A 27,646-nucleotide genomic window follows, 5' to 3' on the forward strand; every position below is an offset into this window, starting at 1 on the left:
CACTGGCGTTCCATTGGCTGGTATATGAATATACGTGGACTGGATCTCCTTTGGCGGATGGATCACCGTGGTACTCGGCGGTCTCGCGGGATTATTGGAATTCCTCGATTGTAATGGATCTCCGGATAATATAGTTGGAAGGAAATGGGCGTTGTTCCGTGATTAACCGTTTCGGGTTGCTTATTAAGCTTCAGCGGTTTACGAACATTCAGAGAAAGGGCGGAGTTAGATCTCAGAATGAATATTTCGGATTCTGCGAGTTTTGCGCGAGAATCGCAGTTGGACGATTCAGATAATAATAAGCTGCGAGTGAAAAAATCGGAAGGTTTCTTTATGCATTGTTCCAAGGTTGGAAATCTTTTGCATAAATCGAGGTTCTCGGAAGCTAAACTTATTAATTTTTCAATTACATCGTATAGCTACGCGACTGAAGAAACAACCAATTTACTTCCACAGGTTTGTTCGCTGTTCATAAGTAGCGGCAAATTTCAAAGCGAATTTAAAAGAAAAACTGTTTCCCAATCTTGGAATTGATCAATGTGACTCTTGAACGATTCAACTGCAGCCGAAGCAATTTGAACGTGGAATAAATTGCGAAGGAAAGAATTGAGAAGAGTGCAAGTAGTTTCTAAACCTCGACATCTTTCCTCGAGGGCGCATTTGAAAGAATAGAAGTCTGGCTTTAGGCTTTGTTGACGAAGTCCAACTAAAAAGCCGTACTTCGGAGTTCTCTTTCGCGAAGATGAAAGAAGCAGGCGTGCTTTCAAGCAAAGTAAGTGGTTAAAGCACGGCAAGTAGATTTTACTTACTTTTCGGATAAAGAATCTCGTCTCCCCGTGAAATACAGTCACTTGTTTGTGGCAGGGATTTGCATACTGACAATGAGTAAGCTTATGCATTACTAGAAGAAATCGACTGCGTGATGCGCGCGTTCCTTGAATTTAAATACCACGGATACTTTGCACGTGAATATTCGAAGAATCTTGTCTATTTAGTATGCAGCTTCTCATCTTCTTAAAAATAACATATCGTCAATTTAAATCTCTGAAAACAAACCATTTCTAAATTGTTCTAAAATTCAATAATCGAAAAAGATCTATACATTTTCTGATTATATCCATCTACAAAAGTAGCATAGATACTCGGATGAAAGTTTTCACGATTTCGTATATTTAATATTCTGTTTTTCTTTCACACTCGTGTAAACCTCAGATCTTCTTTCCTTCACAAAATTCTCCACGTTTCTTCGTTACGTTCGTCCACGGAAGCAGTTTTAAATTTAATCCAAAAGTTTCGCATTTCCAATCTAAATCATCCCAAAAAGAATTGCTCCAGATTACTCGAATGAACCACACCTTTCGTAAATTTCTCAATTTCGTTACTCGAATACGCAATTAATATTCCTAATAATAATCCAAATCAAAATTCAAATCACTAACTTCCCTAACTTCGTGCGTTGCAAGGAATCGGTATGAATAACGATAACAATAAATTCCAAGGCAAAGAAAATCTATGCTTTCGTCCACACCATAATCTGTCTCCATTTTACAATTCTTGAATCTGACGAATAGCACTTGCAGAGTGTTTCCAAAGAAGTCTACCATATCTAAATACAATGTCTACCTACACGATACTCCTAAAATTCACTATATTTTTCCATCGTTCGTACGCAGAGCCCTAGCCCACCCATGAAAACAGCGATGACACGGCGCATCGGTATCTTATCATCCCACGAGGTTATCAGAGGAGCATTCGGAACATCCAATACAATCACCGCGGTCGTAAACGGGAACGATGGTCTGGCGGAACGATCCAGGCCATTCAATTTCCAACGACTAATCGTTTCAAAGTCCGTTCGACCGATCGATCCACTGCGGTGGATGCAGGCCATCAACGGCAGCCACCCAGTGGAGGTTCTCTTCTCGCTGGCTCGTTGTTGCCCCGCGTAATGCATGCTCTTTATTCTCCTGGAGCTCGACCCCGAAGATTATCATTAAGACGTTCCACGGGCGGTGGCGGCGGTGTTGCTGCCGCTTCTCTCGCCGCGACTACAGCGAGAAGATACAAGATAGATGATGCGCTGGAGGAGGTCGTGCCTTCGTCCGGAAGAAGAAGAAGGAAGAAGGTGAAACGCCTCGCCCTCCGTTCTCCGCCGGCAAATAGCTAATGACGGGATTAAATGAAACTCACTTAACCCGGGGTGGAACGAGGCGACGCCACGGTGTGCTCCGTCGTTTGAAAAGAGCTGTTCGCGAGCGTTCTGCACGTGACCGAGACCATAATGCTTTTCAATAACTTCCGCGTTAATTACGTGCCTGTAGGGGAGTAGCGTGGTTTCCACACAGTGCGATCTGTGATCTTTGATCTTGAAATGATAGGAAGGCTCTCTACGAGGGTAGATTTTAGGTCACGTTGTACACAGCGATTCATAAATTCGTGTCCATCTACGTGCAAAGGCAAGTACAAAATGTCGCATGAACACGATAGTTGTAAACGATTAAAGAAAATGTTTCGCGGTCATGCAGCTTGTGCAACGAGGTATATGTTGAAAAAGAGAGAGTATCTTTAATTTGTACTTTGAGCATTTTGGAGGAGATTCGGATATTTGACGACGATAGAGTCACTTGGAGTACAATAACGTCGTTGCTCTTTCGTTATTTTAAATTGAATCACTGCGTAGAAAGATTTTCAGCAGATTAAATTTGCTACAAACTTATTTCTATTTAGATATCGATAGAATTATGATTAAGGTATTTTCAAAAGCAATTCAAAAGATTAAAACGTTCAATTTAGAAAATCTTAGGATAACACTGTAGCAGAAATGTCGAAACCATTAGCGATATGTGTCTTAATGTGTCAAAGTAATTCGTAGAGCTAACTATAATAGATTATATTTAAGGGATACGTGCAGGCTTTCGCGAGTAACTGCATATAGAATAATCATAGAGCGTGCGTTCTAAGGACCTTCGACAGAAGCGGAACAGGAGGACAGGAATTTCCCGTGGAGCCTGGGGCAGAAAGATAATCCACGCGCTAGCACGCGCGCGAGTCTCGCTACGCGACTATAATTGCGAGCAGGTGGCACCATTAATCTTGCGGCCACGGTAACCCATTTTCCTGGCTCTCATGCTAGCCGACCATAGCTGTCGTGGATAATGAAATAACGAAGCAAGCGTCCGGCTCAAGGTGGACGCAGAGTCAAACGAACTCTGGCCTATGGGCACCGTGAACCAAATTAATTTTCACGGATTTTAGTGATTTATGCTCGATCCACGATGTCCGAGTACGAAGCTTCTGATTGGAGCTGCATGATTGTCCACAGTCGTTTGTAGTTTCGATTTGATTTGTCTTTCTTTAGGGGATGAGAATGGGATATGGCAAAGATACTGTCGGATATACAGCGTCTTTGATGGGGTTTTGAACAAATCTTAAGAAGGGAAATTTGATCGTTGTAGAGTCCTAAAGTTTATAAATTTGATAGCGCGGATGTGGAATATTTTCAGATAACGAAACTCGAGAATTTAATAAATTTCATAAAACAAATAAATATCGAATCTATTTGATTCATAGCCGCGTTTAGAAAACTTGCAAATTGGAATATTTGGATATCACGCGGTAAAGAATTCGATATCTCACTGACTTGGCAATCTAAAATTACTATATCCTCTATAAATCTCGACACCGTATTAACACCTTCGAAGGTGTTAAACGAACCAAGCGTCGATTCTCGACAGTGATTAATTTTTATCCTGTCCCCTTCAATTTACTTGAGAGAATCTACCTATAAATAAACTCCTATCCTGTCTAGATTTACTTTTGCCACAGGATCCTTTGTGCGACGGAGGAAAGAGGAGCGAGATAACTGTCCCAGATTTTCAATCAGTTATTCATAGCGAAACATACGTACAGGTGTGTGTCGTTACGTGTACGGTGACGCAAGAACGGCGTCGAGTCCCGAAGATGAATGTTTACTTTTCATCTTGGCGTTACAGGCCGTTTTGTGTTCCAGTAAGTAATTGGTTACTTTTAAGGGAAGCGCTCGAGACGAAGCCTTAATATACAGTTGAACACGGTCCATAAATTATCCGACGAGTTCAAAAATCACCAAGGAATACTTCTCTTCCTGGACGTTCGGTTGAATTCCCACGTAACGAGTTATCATAACGTGTTCGCGAAACAGTGCTTCGTCCCGAGGATATTCATCTTGAAATCATTTTCCGCAATTTTAGAGACACGCCGTAGCGCCATAATGTGGCATCAACCTTCCTACGCTATAATAGCAAGGCGGTTAGAAACTTCCCTAAGGTCCTAAGACTTAGCCTGGATAGTAATGTTTCCGAGCTGGCTTTGAATTTAGGATACACACTGCACACGCTTCTCACATAAATTAACATCAATCAAACGAACGAGGGAAGGAATTCCCTCAAGGTCCTGGCAACTTGGATAACGTTATCCTCAAGTTAATTCCAAACTTGAATTACCGTATATTTGGTATATAATGGGACGAGAGCAAGCTAAGTTTCTAAGTTTCGTTACTTCGCTTGAACGAGACTAAACAATCACGGTCTAATCTAAATCTCGAACTAACTAACCCCTATCGCAGGTGCACAGAGCATCCCTACGGATCCCTAGATAATTTCCCTCTTGCATCGTTGTATAGTGGCCTGATCGAATAGTTGATGTATCCTCAACTTTGATTCTCGCGGGAACGAAGCTTCGAACGAACGAATTTTATCTTAGATGTTCGACTCGTTTCTACGTTTCTACCGAATTCCACGTACATTAGATACTATGATAATCCTACTTTTCCTAATCTTAATTATCTTCAAGTCATTCGCCCCATTTTCTTCTTCGAATCACCCAATCGAGACTTTTCTTACGCGAGTTATTAACTTGTCGATCTTTGGGCTTAGATTTCCTTTCAATCACAGCCTCCTTCTATTCCATATCTCATCGACAATTCTGGAATTTGCACCTGCGTGAGCACCCACGTGCCAATATCACCGATCAGTCTCACAGTGTTTCGAAACTTCTGGACCCTCGCAGTCTCGCCGTTTTTCCGTCCATCGATCTCCGCAGCCGGATCGATAACTCACGAACGGTATATCCCTTTCGCCTGCGACCTTCGCCATTCCACGATCGAATCGAATCTCTCGAGGGACCTTCGATCTCCGCCACGATCGATCCCTCGCGATCCCGTTACTCGTCGCGAACCGTGTACACCGCGTTTCTTTAACACGCAAACGAGGGAGAAAAGAGAGAGAGAGAGAGAGAAGGGATTACGTTGTAGTGGAATGCATCGCGACGCACGCGTGCGTGTTTCGCGCTCGGATGATCTCAAAGGTTAACGATGTTCCACGCTTCGCGGAGGATCTACGCCAGGAAAAGGTAAGGGGAGAGCCGATTGATCGTTCGTGAAATCTAGAAAAAGGCCGAGGATCAAGGACGCCGATCGAGGATTCTCTAGCGCGCGCGCGATTCTTCGAAGGAAGAGATCGTTTTCTACGTTTGCGCAATTCAGTCGACATTTTCCTTCGCGGAGGAGCGCGCTCGATCCTTCTGTCGATGCTCTCGATCTTATGTAACGTTTTGTCGTTCGTGCGAGGAGAGAACGCAAGGAGATAGAAGACGTCGTGTTGAACGTGCAACGTGGTTGATCGTGAACGTAGAATGCTGGCGGAGTCATCGTCGTGTGACTATTTACTTGGCTAGTTCGCGTAGAAGGTTGAAGAGAGCAATGGAACTTTGTTTATCGGAGTAACAGCCTGTCGTTCCCAGGTTCGTCCTAAAACACGAAGTTCTATCATTTTTATGACTCGCGAATAATCCTCCAACTATTAAATTATTCAATTTTTAAATTATTAAGATTTCCACTCAGATCTGTCCCGGAACGTTGTAACAATCTGTTTCTAGATTCAGATTTATTCTTCTGATGCACGCTAACAGAAAAGAATAGGAAATAGTAGAGTTTGATATTAATCAATTTTATACGAATTGTTGTTCGTCGCTTCGAAGTGTGCATACCTACGGTCAGGTATTTCGACATGGTGCTCCTGTGTATGCAGACAGCATCGCTCGAGCGATTCTTAATTCTTTGCTTAGAGGATGGTGGCACTATTATTGCGAGCAATGTTTATTAACCGACGTACACGCGCCGGTCGGCACGCGCATTAATCTTGCCGCGACCACGAGATAAGCAAACGCTCGCGTCACTTCGACCGACTGTCTGCATATTATTTACGTCATCGATAAATCTTCTTAACGTAACGTTAACAGCAATCGCGATAGAATCGTCGGCGACGATTAATCGACTTTCGAGAACCGAACAAGCGTCAGACCATGGATTGTTTGGTAAAAAGTGGTCAGAGGGTTGAGCAACCCTTAGACATAGAAATTGTTTCGAAGTAGATAAACGTTCCTCGTTAGTTTGATTGAAAGCGAACATTTTGAATGATCTACGAAGATATCCGATGTTTGACGGATACTTTTGTACATTCTAATTGAGTCATCGATTCTTTCCAACCCATTCCTAGTACTATTACACGCTCGTATTACGGTTTCAATGACGTGTTGTATTTTTTTTTTTTTTTTTGAATTATGTTTTGCCGCGTACGAGGCATGAGGTGTATTTTTCACCCTTAAAGCGGTTCCATGTTAAAAATCTTCAAATACCCAAACTATTTAAAAATCCAAATTAAAATTTGTCTAAACTGAAAGTTCTTCAACCCTTGTAAACTAAAAATCCCGAAATTCTATCGAACTGTTCGTAGATTCTACGAACCTACGACTCTTTCGACTATTTCACATTAAAAATCGTTGAAACCTTCTGACTGAAAGCTAAAAAAAAAACCATACATCCTTGCAGATTAAAAGTAATTAAATCTTTCCAAACTCTATTTCTTCGATCGCAAATCCTCCGCTACGTTTTCCTCGCCTGTATAAGCCACCGTAATCGAATCGTACCGCACACGAGTCGATCTAGCACACGGTTAAGATCGAGCGAGCTGCCGCTATCCGCCACGCTTTAATGAAAGCAGCCACCGGCACGGCGCGAGAGCGCTCGTAATTTGTAACCGGGGCGAAGTCAATTAATAAGGACATCAGGTCATTAATTTAATTGTATCCCGTGACGATAGGTATCGAATCGCGAGTTTAGATCGCCGTGCAGATTTATTAATTACGAAATTTCCACGTGTGACGGGCTACGCGTTGCCGCGATCATCGAAAGGTCCGCAGGAGGTCGCGTAGCCTGACTGACGATCACCGTCGATTAAATTATCGGTTGATCTCGGACGAGGACGCCGCTAGTTGGCCGAGCCACCGCCGTGCGTTTCTGAAAAGTTGCAAAACCGACGGATTATCTTGGCGGATTGCTTGGATAGGGGAAAAGAGGATAACACGCGTTTCGTCTTAACCTTTTCAGTTTAACCTTTCGTAAATTACCTCGCAACGCCGCTTTGGTATTTTTTAATGGGCGAGTACGCGTGGTTTTATCCGGCTGATTGATTGTTTAGATCGTAAATTAGTCGGCAAGAGGATAGCGAAGTGTTTGTATGTACGTCGTCGGTGATTTGTAATTGACGTAATACCGTGTGCTTAATGGAGCGAGTAGGTGTGTCTGTGATAATGCGAGATGATGGAAGTTCGTTTGTTTGACAATGCCTGGTGATTGCTCGCCAATTTATCTTTTCTCGCTAAACATACGGATTTTTATTTTACAAAAGAGAATGTTTATGAGCTATAATACCTTGTATATAATAATAAGCCTGTCTTTCGTTAGATTTCAAGTACATATTTATCGAGCAAAGAAGTACATGCGATCGTAAGGATGATCGAAAGTCAGACTTTATATACCTGTCTTGTAATATTTTCAAGTTACTCGTACTTTAATCGAAATATTATAAATAACGACTATATGATCGAGATCGACACTTTCGATGTATTTCCCAAAATCTCCAAGACATTCGTATGTACTTTGATTCGTAAGTACTTTTAGAGCAGCTATCACGTGCTACCTGTGAATTCTCGATGTCACAGCCTAATTTCCAACAAAATAAGATTTCAAGTATAATTTGAATTTCCCTGTTCCTCTTGACACTCTTCTCCCGAAAATATTATAGTACGTTCTTCGTCATCATTCACGATCCAATAACAGGCTGTTCGTGATTTCTTACACTTGCGTATAGGCTGAAAGCGAATGATCGTATGGAAAATCGATCCCATTTGGTGTCGGCTGGTCTCGTTAGTAAGAGACTGATAGGAATTCCATGGAAGGTGTACGGTGTAAACTCATCTCGCGTGTAAGGCGCGGAACGCACTAGGCTCGGCCTGCGTTGCATTCCGTCACGTTGCAGGGGAGGAGTCGCTCGCGCCGCGAGGAAATCCCTGGTATTCTAATCAGTTTCTAGCCCCCTATCTCCGAACGTACGGCCGACCAAGCTGATTCGGAGAAATCGGCCGATTGCCAGTCCAGGGTTGTCGTAATAATCATTAGGAGAATATTAAACTCGTCGACGAGTTGGAATATTGAACGCACATTCGATCGATCGTTTCGTGGACTGCATAATGGACTGTAATACGAGATATAATCTAGGCAAGGAAATTAAAAATCTGTAGCGAGATCGATAAGTATTGGCGAGAAAATTTAACACTGAGAGTTATGCTTTTTAATATCAATATCGTTTTTAAAAAAATAGATTCTTTCAAAATCTGTTTGCACAGCCACGTATTTGCACTTGGAGGATACAAATATAATTCCCTATCCTAACTTTAAGGGTTCTTTTCACCTACGTATACTTCTCCGTATACTTTACTTTTAATTACTTAATTTTTACTTTAATTTTTAATCCCAAACTCTTCAAGGGTTGTTTTCACCCCGTAACTGTGTTTGTCGATTTAATTGGCTAAACTATGAAGGTTCCAAGTTTCACCAAAATTGACCTGTCATCCTCGTGGAAGAAAATTCACGTTTCTATAAACACAGTTTATAAAATGAAATTTGAATAGGAATTTATATCGTTTGTTATAATACTTGGCAAGTACTACACTTTGAATAGTACAGCGCAATGCTGCCTATTTTTACATCTTTAAATTATCCGCAAATTCAAAAAACAACTGCGGTCTTCTTAGTATACTAACGTTCAAATCGATCCGAAATTTATATCGTCAGTTAATTTATTTATATTTATGTATCACATAGCTTGTCATATAATTTATCATACAATTATCAAGCATTAGAGTAACTTCGATCGATCATCGATGAAATGACCTAGAATTTAATGGCAGGATTTAAGTCGAATGGATTAGAGGTCGATGCGACAGCGTACGTCGGAACTAAGCCTAATTACAGCTTAATACAATTTGATTGGAGCACGATCCTCCGTCTCTAGCATAATCTGCCGCATACAAGTGTGACTTAGGATTATCCGAGCGTATATATAATTTAGATCGCGAGTATAAGTTGTCGAGACGGCGCGTAATTTAGATCACGGTATCAGATACGTGCACCGCTGTCTAAGAGGACCTATCCAATCACGATTTAGACGAAATTACACCGTGTAGATGCTTGCATAAGTTTACGTCGAAGCGTTGCTTGATCGGCTATAACTTACGGCTAGCATAACTTAATCCAATTATAATACTGATCATCCATAACACCCGTTTGAATTAAACGAAAACGCATGCTGTATCATAGTGGATTGGATCTAACTCTAACGATGGTAAATTGGCAAATAAATCGAATCTATGCGTAATTTGATCGTACGTACGCTTGGGTTCAAAAGTAGCTAGACGCTTGCGCCTCTTTGATCTAACGTGATTTAATTACAGAATTACAGGCCAAAACACGATCTGCTCTCATTTTTTACTCGATTGAATTTCTTTTGATGTTAAAAGATCAATCTCAAGTTGGAACACAATACGAAAACGTCGTTATTCTCACGCATAATTTTTCCTGATAATTTTACGTCGAATATTTTCTTAAACTATATTGAAAATCCTGGTTGATCGCAAAAATTAGAGCAAATATAAATATTGCAGGATCGCAACAGGGTTACATTTCTCTACGGACACGTTTTAAACGATCCAATAGCCATGTGTAAGCAATTGGAGATCGGACATCATCGATTTGGTTGGTCGTTCTAATTCAACCTCGATTATCCGCGAGCAATTGAGCGACTATTTGTCGCGATGAGGTTGGTCGCGTGAGAGGGCGTCGGTGGCCATTCTGCTGGCTATTCTGTTGGCCATTCGTGCGTCGATGGGTTCCGGTTTTATCGATCGTTTTTCGTGGCGAGCCTCCCCGGACACACCGGTGGGACCTGTTTTCACCGATGAAAAGTTACCAGATCGTTCAGACCGGCAACGACGGTACGATACGCCCGACAGACCCCCGTTGCTTTTCCAGATGGAACTGGTCGACCGTGCGAAAACCACACGGCACAGAATATCGCGAACACGCGCCTCTTCCGAAAGAAGAAGTTTCTCTTTGCTTGATCTTGTCGTTCGTTGCTTTCCTGACACGTTCTCTCGATCGCTGCCCCGAATCCTCGTTCGTCTTCCTTCGAAAGCTCGACGCAGTGGAACCATTTTTTCTCACGAAGGATAATTCAGCGGAGAAAGATACACAAATAGCGACAAATTAATGCTAATTTCGTAGCATTTGCATATCGATTAATTAGCTCCAAGTACGTATATTAAATTTCGTGTCATTTGGTAGCACTCGCATGCGATTAAACAAAGATACTACGAAAATGAAATGGAAGAAGCTCGATTGGAAAATAGCGCGCGCGATGGTACTTTTGCTATACGATAAGATCGTAAAAATTGGCACGTGTATTGGTCGCAGCATCTGTAAATAAGATTCCCATGCTCTCAGAAATGTCATCTTCTGAGCGATGCACGGTAAATTTCTTCCCATATTCCATATTCCAGACTACTAGAACGCGCGACGATACACGTCCGTGTCGAGTCTTAATCGATACCTTTCTGCATGCAACGACGAATTGATAAAAAGCTTTCCCTGTCGCATCTTTAGAGGACCGCGTAAAGTTCGTCTCGTAAATTACAGGAGCAAGAATCCTGTTTATCTGTCGCAGTATCGGCTTTAGAGTCGGTGTAGAAAGGGGACAGGGACGAGTCGGTGGTGAACGACAACGAGACGATAAGCGTCGCTAATTTCCGTAAATTCGCCGGCGACTCGACCAGGGCGTTACGTTTTAATTGCCGCAATTAATTAGACCAGGATCGAGAGCCGAGCTTCGACCGTGAAGCGGATATCGCGGCAGCCTTGAATCGCTCGCTCTCGACGACCTTCGCTTCGATGAAAGGTTAGCCAGTGCCTCTAGCTGAAGACGAAGTTGAAAGATCTTCTTTCGAGTTATTCTCGAAAGAATTAACGAGAATCACGAACGACTTGCTTCTGCGTTCGAGATTTTTTCATTGAATTTTATTTTCACGTAAGGAGAGATTGAAGATACTCCGGTGGAAAGAGACTGAGTGAAGAAGCCAGATGAAGAGAGAAAAAAGAGAGTGGAAGGTTGGATGGTACGGAGGAAGATGAAGAGACCGCCACAGGGCGCGACGACTCGTGTTTTACATAAGTAGCGCGGATCTTATCTCCGTTCTGGTACACTCTGGACACTGCAACCGGGTCACGATGTAGCCAGGTACCAGATCTTGCGCATCCTCGAACGCCTGGACCAACCAGATATCTTTTTATTTTTGACATTCCACCTGGTCGCACCATTCGGTTGCTCGTTCCCTTTTTTACACGCCTTGCTCGTCGCCACCTTGTTCGCTACACGTTTTTCCCGCTTGTTTCATTACCCTCTCCTTTTTCTTTTATGCGTCTTCCTTTCTTTTTTTATTTTACGACGTATTCTGAGATTCTTTCTTTTACGGCGATTGCTCGTGCTACTTATTCTCTCGTTTGCACCTTTTCCGCATTGTGTTCCTTTCCTCTGCGTTTCTTTTGCTTTTTAGGACAGTTTCAATTTTCTTATTGTCATTTTCTGAAATCACCGATTTCCAACTTGGCTTAGTTGCGCTATTTGACACCCCCTGCTCACCTATTCCAAACTTTTCATTACTTCCTCGTTCACTCGTTTCTATCCACTCCAAGTCGACGAACCCCACAAAATCGTGCTTAAATTTTAATAACTTTGTTCACACTATGAACATTGTGTTCAGTTCACAATGTTCAGAACATTGACACTATGTTCCATGCATTCAAATTCTTTTCAACTTCCTGCAACTAAATTTCATTTTCCGTATCATACGTTCAACCCTCCACCCTCGTAGCACTCATCTCTCCTCCAAACTTTTAACGGTTCCATCAACGTATTTTAAACTCGATCAAATTCCAAATATTCGCACCATTAAACTGTCAATTGCTGCGAAATTCCTCTCGTTAGGAACCCGAACCTCTGGCCTGGCGTGCTAATGGACATTCCGAAGCGGTCGTTCGAGATAAATCAAGAAGCGTGTCCTGAAAGAAAGCCACGCCGGTGCCGCGCTAATAAATACGTCGTATGAACAAAAACGCGGAGCAGGGCGGTCTCGTATACATAACGGCCGGACACCGACCATGATGTATCGCTCTTGGTGGACACACCGTCTCCGTGATCGTGTGTGCACAGGTATAATCCCGTTCGCTACTATGTGGAGCACATGGGAACCAAGAGAGGCGGCTTAATAGAGGCTCGTGCCGCTCTCCACTCAATATATCTTGGATTTTATGCCGACCCTAGCCTCTCCTCTTCTCTATCCATTCCTTTTCTGGCAATAATTGCTCGATCTTCCCTGGCTGGATTCGACGTCGATCCTCGAGGCTGCCGGAAGCTGATTGCCACCAACCGGAAGTCTTGAGACTCAGAGACGACCCGTTCGAGAGCGGTCTGTTTAATTTAAAGCGGGCATAAATCGTTGTTTTAATTAACCTCCTGTCCTTGCATGGCTCTTTCTCTTTTTCTTTTTTTTTTAACCGAACAAGATCGCTAGGTTGTGCTGGATGTTTCGCCGTTTTCGAGCTACGCGTCGAAGGCCTCCGAAAGCCAGTTTGCAGCGAGTTCCGATGCGGAACGGTCGAGCCAGATCGAATCCACCGTAGCGTCGCCAAAACGCGATATGCCTTTCGAAGCAGAAAGCTTCACAGGGATCTTTTAACTTGGTAGGATTTTTGGTTACTTGGATTCTTCTTGGCAATTTTGTTCTTCATTTTCCTCTTATTTTCAGTCCTAGAATCTTTCTGACTTTAGATAAGTAGGTATATAATGCGCAAGTAACGTACTTTGGTCGATGTTCCACCGAAAAGTGAAGCCACGCTACGCTATGGAATGCCGAGTTTGTAAATGTTTGCTTGGATAAATATACCTATACGGAACCGTTCCCACTAAAAGCTAAAATCCGTGCAGCATAGTTTAGCTTGGCTTTCCGATGGATCCCTGGCTTTATTCGAAGTCTCTATACAACTTTCGAAGTTTACGCAACGTGGAAGTACGTGGCTGCGCCCCATTTTATCGTAGATTTGCCTGAACGCCTCCCACGCACTCGCTTGCAAATATTCGCGGCCGGTGCGACGCTGTATAAACAAATAACAAATTGTAGCCGCCGTGCAACAAAGCGGACCGAACCGGGAGCGTTGGACGTTTCATGGATCGCCGTGTACGAACGTCAAGTGTACTTAATTGTACGGTCTCCATTCAGCCGTGGCAAGAACGCGGATAATAGAAAGTAAGACGGCGGCCGTAGCGTGCTCGACACTCCGGGACCCGACTGGAATTTCGTCGGTCATTTCTAAATCGCGGATTTTATTGGCCACGTTCGATCGTACGTTTTCGTGGTCGAGGGTCTGGCCGATCTAACGACGGAGTCTAAACGGCACGCTTGTTTCGATCAAACAACGTCGCTCGTGTTATTTCACCGCGAGATTTACTATCGGTGTTCAAAGGCAGTTGGTTAACCGGATTAGCTAGTTCCAGCTGCAGATTCCTTTTCCATGCCGATGAAAACAAATTTCGATGTTTTTGCCACGGGCACCCGAGTGAAATTCATCTCGTCAGACGCCAGCCTTGCCACGTGTTTTTCCAGAAAAGGTGGTGAAAGAGAATCGATCTATTACAAGGAATATGCCAAGTATGCGTGCGAGCTCGCCAAGGCATTCGATCTCTCGTACAGCGCTCACAATTTGAACGCTACTTGAAACTTCTCGACTAATTACGTTCTCCAGCTCCAAGCTTCGTTCGTTAAACGCATCCTCGATATGTATAAAAAGTGGACAGTCGCAACACGATTCAAAATTACAGGTTTCTCAACGACGTTAAACGCGTATGTAACTCGAAACGTACAGGTTCGGGCCATCCGCGATTTTTCATCCAACTCGTGCAAACAACGACATTACTCTCCGAACTGCTTCCCGCGACTGGTTCACTCGCGCGTTCACCTTTTCCGTGTCCATACATTTCTCAAACCGCGCCAACTCGCGTGCACGCGAAAAATTTACATTTTACAAATGTGTCCGCGTCGTCGTGCTCGCTGTTTCGAAACACGATCGCCTTTACTGAATTTTAACCGCGGTATACCACATTTTTTCTCCGACCCTTCCTTCTTCTGTTTCGGTGCTCAGATCGTGCAAATAGTAGCGCGTTGGACTCTTAACGTTCAAAACCTTCAACTTTCGTCTCATATATCGCGTTTTGTCATTATCGAAGTCGATACTGACAAATCTGTAAATTATTCGTCCTGTTGCACAATATTATTAGTTTTCATTGAAAAAGAAAAGGATATTTTGGATAAATAGAAGCTAGATGCGGCCAATTTTTGCGATTAATATTACAGTAAATTGACAGAAGAATTAATTTGTCTGATAAAAGTCACGACCGCATAGACTGATAAATATAATCGTTAAATTCAAGGAGCAAAGGAAAGCAGGAAAAGCGCCGAGTTTCTCGATGTAAGACTTAGAAATATGCTGCTTTTTGATCGAGATGAAAGCATCCTACGAAAAGGAATCGGATATGCCGGAGAAAAACTATGACTTTTAATATTTTTAATAGGAATTTTGCAACATCGCGAACTAAAGCGTAAGCCCGCGCGACGACGAATCTTACTCCTCGCGCGCCGCTTGATTAAGCGGTATAGGAGGTCGCTGACGAACCTTTACCGTTACCAGCCTCTTTTATCGCGAGAGCAGGCTAATGAACCGCTTCGAACGCGCAAAAATCTACATTTAACAAATTTCTCCCCCGTCCCCCTGGTTGGGATGCGACGCGACTTCTGCTCGCCGAATAAACGACCGGCCGGGATAATTTAAGGCGTAACCCTCGCGATGTTTCTTCGGCCTTAACGGACAGTCGCTAGTTGTCTTCCGATTTTTTTGATCGCTGTGTTTCTCCGTTTTATGCGACTCGCATTTTATTTTTATTTTTATTTTTCTTTTTTAAGGTTAGTTGGCTTGGAGTGGGGAATGAGTTGTAAACGATAACGAGGAATTTTATGTACCATGTTTGCCCGGCGGAGAAATTGTTGGGATTGTTACGGTAGTAGGTGATGATACTCTTTAACCGTTTCCCAGTATAAAGTATGCATTCTGTGGTTTTCACACAATTAGTCGACAACTTTGCGTTATTATAAGTAGATTGTGAATTTTTACGTAGTATCGTATTTTTGTTAAGACCTAAACTAAGGAGATGAAACATACGTACAGATTTACTTTATTCGTTAGATTTTATAAAATAGTTCACTTTGAATATGTTTTCTATTTCTGCATACTGTGTGCTGTTTGTTCCTTATACGCCTTTGAATTTATCATAAACGTATAAGAATATGCAATATAATTGCAAGGAACATCGTTACTCGGGGCTTTCAGGCGCAAGCCACGTTCAGGAAGAATTGTACGCACACATTTTGCCAGCATAATTGATAGTACAGAATATAATCTTGACTCCTTAAAAACAGTATGTACTTCCTAGTATTATCGAGTATCTGTGATGCGCCATTGAATCATCGGATAATTATCAAAGAAACAGACAGAAATTGAAGTTCAAAGGTTTAAAAGAGACTTGGTCGTTGTGAATTCACGACTTCGCTTACGCAAAATTTCTCCTTCTTTCTCTTTCTTTTCTTTTTTTTTTTTCATTCACCACAGTTTACTCGATAACAAGCGCGGATTCTCCATGCCAATCAAACGTACGATCTGAATTCAACGGGACGGCATAACTACCTCTCCATCGAACTTCGATTCCCCTCGATCCCGGATCCTTCACGAAGAACCCTTTTCAACTTTCCTTCGTTTCATCTTGGCGGCCAGTTTTCAACGTCGAACGCCGGCTATCCACGTTACCGGCCACGTCAATCGCGTTCGAAAGGATAATCGCCGTTTCGAGATGATACTTTGTCGCAGTCACGAACGGTTCGGTTTTAAAAGCCGAGCGATTTCCACGGTCACCCTGGTCCTTTTTCTTCTCCGGCTTCCTTCTCCGCGGACGATTACACGATCCTGCTACGCGAATCGCGGTCGTCGCTGGATTTCACGACGTCGTTTTCACGGATCTTTCGTCTAAGCTGGCAACTTTCTATGGCCAATAAGGAAGCTCCGTTTTTTCTCATCTTTCTCGATCGCAACCGGTAGTCGACAACGGGTAATAGATTGGAAATATCGACGATGCTCTGTTTTCTCGATTAGTTCTACGCTAAAATATCGCTATTTTATCTCGAGCGGCGTTGCTCATGAATATTTATGGCTAACGTTGCCTGGACAGAAAAGTAGAATCTATCGAGGCCAAAGAAATACGCGATTTTTGTCTATTCTTTTGAGAAATAATATGTACGTACAGTTATTTGTTAGGGTCTTTGCGCCTACTATTAGGTTGCCCGAAAAGTGTCTTTCTTTTACACACACGTCTTTTACAACGACGCATCTTCATACAAACATGAAACCTAATCCGTCGAACGTTGTGATCTTTATTTTGATAGAACAAAATGGACCATACGTAATTCGATAAAATAATATAAAACGGAAAATGTTTATTATTTCCTTACAAAACGAAAGAAACTTTTCGGACGACCTAATATTTATAAAAGATCTGTCGTTTATCGAAATAAGCTGTATCTTATTTGGAATATTATATTTGTCTATTAATGTATGAAACAACGATTATTTCGTAGCAAACTGTGTCACTTGTTTGCTATAAAAATAATATTTAATTAGCCTCGATCGTGTCGAGTATATTATCAGTGGTAATATTCAATGGGATTTTAGTTCGATGGAAATAGCTTTGCTATACTGCGTTACGGTGTACGAGGACCATTGAACATTGAAATTAACTATTCATGGAAGAATGTTATGCAGTCAAGAATATTTATTCGCGATAATGTTTCTTAAATTCTTTGAAACTAATTTCGAAGCAAAGGGAAGCTAAACGTGTACATGTGTCGATATTCTTCAAGAGATTAGGTTGCGTCAAGTATATGTAAGCTGTATAATAAGTAGGAACATACGTAGATATCTATGCAAAATGAAATATTATCGAAACCCGACTTTATTTCGGTATCTTCAAAGCGATCATACGGAGATTGTTAAGTATAGAGAAGGATTATGTAGAGTTTTATCTCGATACATTATTGCTGTTCGGATTCTCGATACTCTCAGGTGTATAATTATTCCACAGACTTATCAGAAACAGCATCCTCCTCGATGCTAACATTCAAGGAACATCCAATCGTTCGATAACCTAAATAACGCGATTAATGAGAGCAGTCACACATCCCTGGTTACCAATCACTCGTATCAGCTCAGCAAGATATCCATTGAAAAAGTTTGCACAACCTGTAATAATTCATCCACATGTTACTCGAGTTAAAACATCGAAATATCCGTAGCAATTCGAAACTTTTCCTCTTAGATTCTTAGCAAATAGCAACATTGGGGAGTCCAAATGTAAAAAATAAAAAGGTCTAGTTGAAAAGATTCTTGCTATTTTTTTACATCGACAAATCGAACTAGCTGGCGCACAGTGAGATAATATACATATGGAAATGCTGAACAGCGTTATTTTTGTATACAAATCACGTTCAATTCAATTAATTGGTTATTTTTATGTAGAATAAGCAAGACAATTTTTTAAATAAACAATACATGTATACAGTTGGTCACGACGGTATTCGGTTGTATTATTCTATTTTATTAGATTATTTACGTATTGGCCATTTCTAGGAAATTGTACAATTATTGTTCTATTCTGCAGTGATATAAAAATAATAAATAAATAATAAATAAATAAATAAATATAGATAAAATCTCTAGTAATGTAGTATCGTGGACAGATTGTCTAAGAGATATCGGGTGAACCATAAACAATGTTGCGAGGAAACCTAAATGTCGACAGGCCAAAAGGGTCTGGAAACTACAATGGTCCGAGCGGCCCATCAATGTGTGGTCGGTCCTTCAGCCAAATGGTTACGCGGAAAAAAGGCCTAGTGACTATGGCTGCGGACGTTTGCGGAACAGGTACGTGGTGGAGTTTTGAGAAAAGACAAAGGAAAGCTTAAGGAAGAAAGACGAATTACCAGTCAGTCGTGAGTTGAAAAGTCAGTGTTGTCAGCGTTGTCGAGGAAGATGGCCCGCGTGAAAGGGAGCGTTGGAAGCGTGGTGACGAGACATTACTGTATTTAGTTCACGTTAAATAACCATCGTATCCTGTTTAATCCATTCTAAATAAATAAATAAATCCTACAGTAAACTATTAGTATATTTCAAAAAATGCTCATAAAACCCTGAAGTGATGAACTCCTATAACCAACTGCTATATCTTTAGGGTTCGCTTGTACAAAAAGTAAAGAAGACAAAATATTTCGTTTCTTGATAAAGTTAATTCGATTTATCGCTATTTCGATCGATCAATCCTTGCTGGAAACGAATCAAAATTGTCAAAATCGTCTATCTATCGACTTTTCGAGATGAATATCCTGCCGTAGACAAGTTACCTAGCACCGAGTTGTCTCCAGGTGGAGATGACCTCGCAATTGTCAGTTTTGTTTTACGAGGCGAGAATTGGTAGTAATCGCGACGTTATTCCACGGGAAGTGACGCTTTTACGACTGGCGGAATAGTGAAGCCGATGGGAAATCTACGTTTCCGGTCCGTGGCGGCCGAAATCGGCGACAAAGTGGCAATGGTTGGATTTTACTCGTTCCACCTTGCCACGCTGTCACGCGGTTTTTACTGTCGCCTGTATACGGCGCACTAAATTATCCTGTTTGCAATAAAACGCGTTGCGGGACGCGCGTACGCCACGGTGAACAAATAAACGCGAAATTACGGTGAAACCTGGTTCTCTGCTCTGAACGTCTGTCTTTCTCGGTCGTTTAGCTTTGGCTCGATACACTGGCTCGCGATACCAGTCGAAAACGAACGGTAAAAAGCTTGGATGTTTAGCTTGGACGTTTCCTGGTAGTTGCTCGATCGGTTAAGAAGGGAACATCGTTGTTTAATTCGCTGTTTTGTCCAGGTTAAACCGGTTGCGCTTGAGCGTGTGACTTATTGTAATATTTAGCTACTTGTTGTACGAATCTTTACAAAATTCTGTTAGAAAATCTGGGATTTTTTAAATTATTGATTTAGTAAGAATTTAATGCGCCCAATTGCGAGTTACCATTAGATTATGTGTTTAAAAAATTCGAAAAGTTTCTAAATATCCGATAGAGTTAAGTAAAATCTTTTCACGTTACAATTATTAAGACACTAGACAGATTAGAATTAGGCATGTTTTATTTCGTTGAGGAATTAATATCTTTCAAGGAGCATTCGTGACTCGCTCGTTTAATTTCCAATTATTGCTCGCTGATTTAAATTAATTAAACAAAAGTAGATCCTCTTAAGTGTTATCGAACGTACTTCCACCTGACCTTTAAAGAGCGTTCTTAATCGAAACGAAGTGGAGCAGCTGATTCGAGGCTGTGGAAAACGTTCAATGAAACCCTTAATTGAACCATCCAAGCCACTGACAGTTCCTCGAAATATCGCCGCATTTACATACGATCAATGGCCGATCGACGTTTTAATTGCTTCCTATCGATGGAGAACGAACGTTGCTCCAGATAGTGTGATTAAATTGCATCTCAATTGACCCGGTTGGCATTTCTGTGTTTCTAGGTCTTCGTCGCGCGTTCTTGAGAAATAGAACGTTTCGTGGTCGCGTTGTTCGTTATTAAACGATTACATTATTCGATTAAATCAGCGGCTGGTCGTCGAATCGAAATTGCCAGCTGCTAGACGAATATAAAAGAGATTTATAGATGATTAACGAGTTACGCGACGTTTCTGTTGCAGCCAGAGACGGTTCCTCAAGCGAGGATCGATATGACCCGCGTGTTGGAGGTCGCTGCAGCCGAAGACATCACTGGACATCCTTACAGCCTCGCGATCACCGCGCCGGAAGGAGTTACCTTCGTAAAAGGCACGTGCCGCGAGGAAACCAGATGGTGGGCTGATGTGCTGCAAGTCTACTCGAGGAACAAGGTTTGTTTCAAAAATATATTACACGTAATACGAGCATTGGCTGATTTATACTCGTCGTTTTACACAGTGTGATTCGAACGCAACGCTTTTAGCCCAGATGCATCGAGTTGCTCCTAATTCCATAATCGTCACTCAAATTGGTAAATTTGAAAGTAGGAAATACAAAATTACCTGCATAATGGAAACAGAATATCGTATTGTTTATGTTAGAATTACCAAATAGTCAAAATGACCAATTAATAATTTCTCTCTTCGAACTTCATGATTTCAGCGAATATATTGGCAACTAAGTGATTGTGGATTTTGTCAGTAGGTGGTAACGTTGCCAATTTGCCAACCTAATAGTTCTATTATATAATTACAATTACACTCGTGGAACGAACGTTCGTTCGACAAAATTGAAATGTATTTAGACGAAATTAAAACTACTGGCCTATTACAAATTATAGATGATGCCGTAGTATGAACATAGATTGTTTCTTCTGTAAACCCTGCAATTTATATGTATCAAAGAATGTTCAGCGTTTTAAGTAACGAAAACAGAAGGATCTTTCTGAAGCGACTAAAATTCTATGGGAAATTTCGGTGGAGCTACATTTAATTGCCATCGAATGGCAAATGAGCCGGGGTGGGTTCGAGAAGCGGCGAATCGCCAATTACACGTTTCACGAGTCGCGTGGTCCAACGCGAAAAAGAAGTGACGCTGACGCGACGGGGCCGCTGTCATTCGTTGATTGCGGTGCTCGCATAATCATTACTACATCCTTCTGCGTCATACTTGTTACGCGTGCAGTAATACCAGTCGCGTCGACTTGTCTCACCGGCGGAAATAGCTTTAATAATCGCACGCTCGAAACTACGTTCGCGTTCTCGCGGCAAACGAATCGCGACAAACGTGTCCGCCCGCGGATTTTCCGCGCCTCGACCTACGCGAATTCCTCTATCCTGTCTTTCCCAATCGAAACCGGAGAGGTCCTTCGTCGTTATTAAAATCTTTTACTTTGCATGTAACGATGTTTTTTCCATAGTGAGTAGTTGTCGTGTTTTCAAACTCTCTGACCAATGACCAGGCAACGCTATTATTTTGAAACAACCGCAGAAAACTAAGCCCGTCGTTGTTCCGTGCCATATTCATATTCGAAGTACACAATCATTATTTCAGTTTGTGTGGTATAATTTTAACTAAGAACGTAAAAAATACACACGAAACGTACATACGGTACGTGTAATTTTCGAGTCACGTGGCGCTCTAAAGGGCTAAGGTAGCTAATTATGGCTTTGTTAACGATAGTATGAAACGTTTTGATTGGGCCGTTTAACGACTGGGTAGATTCAAAAGCGGGGTGAAAGTTCTCTTATTAGCGATTTAATGGTTGACTCTAATAGGAGCATATTATTCTTATTAAAGGATTGTCTTTACTTTAATTCCTTTTAATTTCAAATAAACGAATGTTTTAGTACCGATTTAATAGACAACCTTCTTCCACTACGTATCTTTCTAATTGCAGACCTCTGGGAAGCAGTACCTGTCCAGTGGTACTCTAACTCCCAGTTTATCCCTATTACGATAAATTCTTGGTAATGAAATTATCTCGATAGAGTTTCCAACACTCCAATTACGTTTGCAATTTATTACTATACGTATATATACCCGCCAATCAATCGTTTAATCGAACGATAAATCCACAACAGTCTTTATTCTTATCTTCTCACTGTACTCAACTTCGTCTCTATTATAATAAATTTCCATTAACGAATTTATCTCGATGGAATTTCCAATATTCCAATTACTATAGATATCTAGTTAATCGACCTATCAACTTGCCGATTAATCCTCAACCCTTATTCTTATCTTCTCGATATTCTCAAATTTATCTCTATTATAATAAATCCTTATCAATGAAATTCTCGTCTTATTCACGCCTTGTTATTATACCCGACTATCTTATTTCCAATATCCCAATTACCGATTATAATTTACGAGTATCTCGATGATCGATCTACCTGCCCATCTACAACCCCTTTACGCGCCACACAAAAATTCCACCAACTCTGCTCTCTTTTTCAACAGTCCATCCAACAATCGCAATCGTATCGATATTTAACCGTAGGAATCGAGCAACGCGTATATAACTCGGATAGACCACTACAGACATCTAATTCTCGGTTATCGTCGGAGAATCGGCGCGGCGGTTCGAGCTCGTACGGTTAATCTGGACGCGGAACGAGCGAAAGCAGACGACAGGTAAACGAGGCGGACGCTGGAAAGAGACGAGAAAAGAAACGAGTCTGACAAAAGTGCGATAATGCTCGATCATTAGCGCGCGCTGTCGCCGCGTCACGCTCGTTACTGCGCGAAATAATGCCGCGTTGGGCAAAACTGCACCGTAGCCAAGCGTCGATTGCCGCTTTTCTGCGATTCACTCGATCGTTCCGCGTGCCTCGCCAGAGTTCTTCGCTGGTTTCTTATCGTCGTTCGAGGGAATAGAGCCGATTATGCTCGTGACCGGCTGGTAACAGCGCAACAATGCCGGATGATCGCCGGTTGTTTGTTAACCCGTGAACAGCGACGATTCAATCCGATTCTCGAACGATCGAGAGGGAGGTCAGGCACTGACAGGTATTCAGAACGGATTCACGAGGGTGATGGGGGATTGCCTTGGTGTTGAGATTGATTCAATTAATTTTAATTGCGCTTGATTCGACGCCGAACCGCTGTGGATGTGTATCGCGGGGTTTGTTTCGGGGGACGAAGTTTGGGAGGTGTGAATTTATCGATTCGAGTTTTTCAGGCGATTGTAGAACTCAGACTGTCGATTTTTATATTTGGATTGTCGACTTTGGCTGTAATTTTGGTTCCACTTGTAACGATGTTATTAGGTTGTTCCAAAAGTTTCTTTCGTTTCGTAAGTGAAATAATAGATGCACAACATTTTATGGATTTATGTATGATCCATTTTGTAGTAATAGAATAAAATAGATCAAACATAATTCAATAAAATAAAACGAAGTTTCTTTCTTATAAAACGAAAGGAACCTTTGGGACAACCAAATGCAGCGATGAATGTTCATACGACGAAAGAATTGCACGTTCAATTATATTACGCTTCGCAAGAATAATTATGGAATTAAAGTGGAACGACACTACTTTTACCAATGGTTTTCCCAATTTTTCCTCCCCCGTTTAATGTCATATCTATTTCAGTCCTTTGACTGTCTTGAATAATCGCCGCGCGAACGTTCAAACTTGTTCTTCGCTACGGTGAATATTTGAAAACGCGGGTATCGATGAATTAACGCCGACGTCGAAACAGTAAAAGAGCCTGGTCGATGTTATCTGCCGCGTGATCTACGCGTTTCGCGATCGCCCGATAGATCAAGGCGCCCGTTCGAGAATCGTGTAGCCTGTCGTCGAGAGACCGTCATTTTGCCACGTTACTTAGGCTCTCGACAATGGCGCGTTGTGCAACAAATGATCGATGGCAGAGTAGCTTCTCCTCAACGAGATAAAAATCAGACGAGGCTTTTAAACGTACGAATTATTCTTATGGTTGTTCGCCTGTGTGCGAATTTCGAGGAATATTTAGACTCGTGACTGGCGATACGAATATTCTTTACTTTGAATATCTTTTATCATCGAAGTTGAAAGGATACGGATACTTTGGCAAAGCTCAAGTACGATATGATCGATGATATTAATTTCTTAAGATGCCACGTAACTCGAAACGCAATTTTTATTTTAATTGTAAACCTAGGAGCTAACAATTTGGAATCTTAAAAAATTGTCCAATCGGAAGGGATTGAAGAAATAGAAGATTTAATAGAAGATTTTGTAATCGTCAGAAGAAGAATTACTTTTACTTCAGTTAGAAACCTAGAAACTAACAATTGTTGTAAATACGTAGGTTTGTTAACGCTAGAAGAATGGCAGGGTAACAAAGTCAAATGAAACACCGATGAACAGATAAAATCAGGTTTAAAAAACATAATCACATTCGCGTAACATCTAAGCTACATTGTTATTACAGAACGTAAAGTAAAAAGATCGATCGATCATCGATCACGATTGGAAATTACCAACAAAATATCAATCGTATCTGCCATCTAAATACGACCTCAACACCAATGACCCATCGGTATCCTGAAAGGGGCATCTTTCGATTATAAGATCGTCGCCAATGTGGCGTCGCGATCGATCGGTCGTCCCTGGCGTATTGTTCGCATCAAATCCGTTACGCAAGAAATGATCGATCGGCAAATGGAAACGGCTCGTCGTTGCGCGGACCTGCAGCTCGGTGTAGACGTACGATTACGTTTAAGAGGCCAAGGCGACATATACGTACGCCAACACGATCGTACAAGCTGGTGAACGCGCGTAGGAAACGGGCCTCTTATTTCCTCTCTTCGCTGATCGCCTCTCGTAAAGGCAGCTCCAGTCCTTTGATACGAAATAAAATGTTGCACGACGTCTATTTCGCGTTTCGATGGCAAAAAGATCGCCAAGTCACCTGTCCGATCGTTAAATCGAGTAAGGCTTCGGTTAATTCGACGAAATGTTTCGAAGATTGAGAGGAAGGTAGATTGGAAGGGGTAAGTGACAGGAAGGTTGGTTTCTTTGATCGTTTCTATTATTTGATCGAGTATTCGTATTTGATATTTCGAAAGGATCGATTATCGGGATATTAAGGATCGTCGTGTAGGAGATTTCTGAGACGAGAAAAGGATTGCTTTCTGTGGGATTTATGTTCCCAAGATTGTCTAGTTATTAGTTTCTTGCATAATTGCATTAATATTATTGACAGGATTTTAGAAGCGTCAATAAGTTTGGTAACAATCAAATCGATAGAATTTTACGAATTACATTTCGTACAGTGGAAGTGTGTAATGCATCATTTGTTAAAAGTAAATTATTTTAAGAAGATCCAAATATCCAATTATAATTATTGTTCGACTCTTTATTACAGTGATCATATATTGTATCAGTTCGAATCCTACATTCGCATTATTTCATCTTTGTCTTACCGCAAAGATTACGCTCACATTTTGCTATTTTTCATTCGCATGATTAATCTAAAAACTATTTCCAGCGCGAGATCGTATTAACGAATCCTACCAACTCCTTTATCATAATCGAAACTTCCCCGATAAGCATACGTACGCGTTGAAATCCTCTTTCTCTATCGAAAGATCGAGTCTCTAAGAAGATCTTGCTTTAGTAGGACCGATTGAATCGTCCGTGTTCGCATTTGTCTGGCATTGGTCGGTACACGGGCCGCGGACTTATGAATTATGCACGGCGAGAAGAGCGTATTCCTCGCGGAATATTATCAGGCTCGCTGTTATCTGCCGTTATTGCGGCCGCCTACCGCGACCTGGTCGTGCACACGCCTGCCCTCGTACCGTCGCCCACGTACAAATTCTACGACATTCCACCATGGAGTCGCGACGTCAGTCTGACTCGCGAGAAGATAACAATTATTTTTTTAGCGATTTTTAATCGACGCAAATGTGCCCTCTATACGCGGTGAGAAAATACGCCAATGCTCGAAGGATCGGTCGACGTCGAAGTCTTGGTATTCTCTTCTTTTTTTATTATTATTGAATTTGCAAAAAGAAAAATTCCTTACGAGCAGTTTATCGTTTTAAATTAACTGTTACGTAAAGTTCTTACGTTATAAATGTACCATTTATCGAGGTACACGAGTCTTTAAACTTAGACTTTAGACTTAGAAAGCTTTTAACGTTGATCGATCGATGTCGATGAAATGATTTGGTTGTGGGTGGTTGATTGCCGAAGAATTAGAGAACAAACGGTTAATCGAAGTTGAAATAACTTTCAGGGCCGACATAAGAGGAACGCGACGTTCCCCGGTGGACAGACTACCATTCTTCAAGTCACTCCAACGATCAGAAGTAAGTAATTGATAATGTTTTTTTTTATCAGAGTTCGAATTGATCGGTCCGTACAAGCTAAGTTGTGAAATACGTTTTGCTTATGGCAGACGCTTGATACGTTTTTATTTTCAATGGAGCGGTTAATTGAATTCGAGAGTTCGACGATGTTAAATGAATGTTCTGCGCCGCCACTTAAGCATAAATTAAATGCAGATTGCTTCTTTAAAGAATAATTAATCGACTGTCATCGATCTTCAAATTAATTTTCTTTGTACGAAATTACGAAGATACTATTAAGATACTAAAATATTGCCATTCGAGATGTTATTACACTCCCGTTCTGTATCACGCGATAAAAATCCAATCTCTGTCCCATCATTCAACCACCTAGACTCGAAAGAGTCTGAGAGTTGAATAACTCTGGATCGCTGCCAAAGACGAAACCCGGACTAACGTTAAGTTAATAGAAATTGTATCTAACGTCAAACCTACTCCATTTACAGGCAATACACCGAATCCTCCGCGACCTCGTTTCAACAGCTGTCGTTCAGAGCCACGCAGCAACACATGGATCCCAGAAACGAGCGTCCCTTCCGACCTTTGTCCACCAGTGTTCTCTTCCACACCATCTTTGGTAACCAACAGCGTGGTAACCACCACCAGCAATGCAACGATGAGCAATGGGAACGTGGAAACCAACAACGATCATCGAACGAGCAACCTGTCGCCTCTAAGAACCAGCACACCCCTGGAGAACGGTGGTTCCACGTATCTATCCTCCGTTTCAACCACTTCGTCGATGAATGGAAACGTGTCCAGCACTGTGTATTCAACCCCGTCGACGCCAACGACTGTGTCAAGCAGCAGTTCCTTGACAGAGAAGCCACCGATCGTACCCAACGAGGGTAGATCGAGCTACAGGGATCAACCAGCGAGCAGCGCGTCTCCTCCGACCAGGGACAAGCTTCGAGCGGAGGACAAGGCCAGGCGCAGGATGAATCAGCACGGAGAACGAGCCGGGACAGCCTGCTCCGGCGAGAAACTAGGTCGGTATACTCGAATATGTCGGTGGCCTTGGTTTCGCGATGCTCGTCGGAGATGCGAATTGACGCCGGGACTGGCTTAGGCCCGCTGCAAATGATCCATGGATCGCGATCACGTTGTTTTCAGGTTTTGTAGATTTTCTGAGCGAGCCATTTTTTCGAACCGTACGATGTGGCATGTTTATAACTTTTT

At 41.9% G+C, this 27,646-nt stretch overlaps 1 protein-coding gene across 4 annotated transcripts in view; it reads left to right on the top strand.

Annotated features, from left to right (window-relative positions):
- Nucleotides 1-27,646, top strand: part of osp (myosin phosphatase Rho interacting protein outspread) — a 213,106-nt gene that overhangs the window by 166,874 nt on the left and 18,586 nt on the right. For all 4 annotated transcript variants that reach the window (XM_033328207.2, XM_076628023.1, XM_076628025.1 and 1 more), the window contains exons 4-6: nt 20,327-20,515; nt 26,356-26,428; nt 26,914-27,456. In XM_033328207.2, coding sequence (XP_033184098.1) covers nt 20,327-20,515; nt 26,356-26,428; nt 26,914-27,456 — 805 coding nt within the window. The remainder of the gene's footprint in view (nt 1-20,326; nt 20,516-26,355; nt 26,429-26,913; nt 27,457-27,646) is intronic.

Source organism: Bombus vancouverensis, chromosome 3 (assembly GCF_051014615.1).
Source record: "Bombus vancouverensis nearcticus chromosome 3, iyBomVanc1_principal, whole genome shotgun sequence".
Classification (NCBI taxonomy): Eukaryota; Metazoa; Arthropoda; class Insecta; order Hymenoptera; family Apidae; genus Bombus; species Bombus vancouverensis.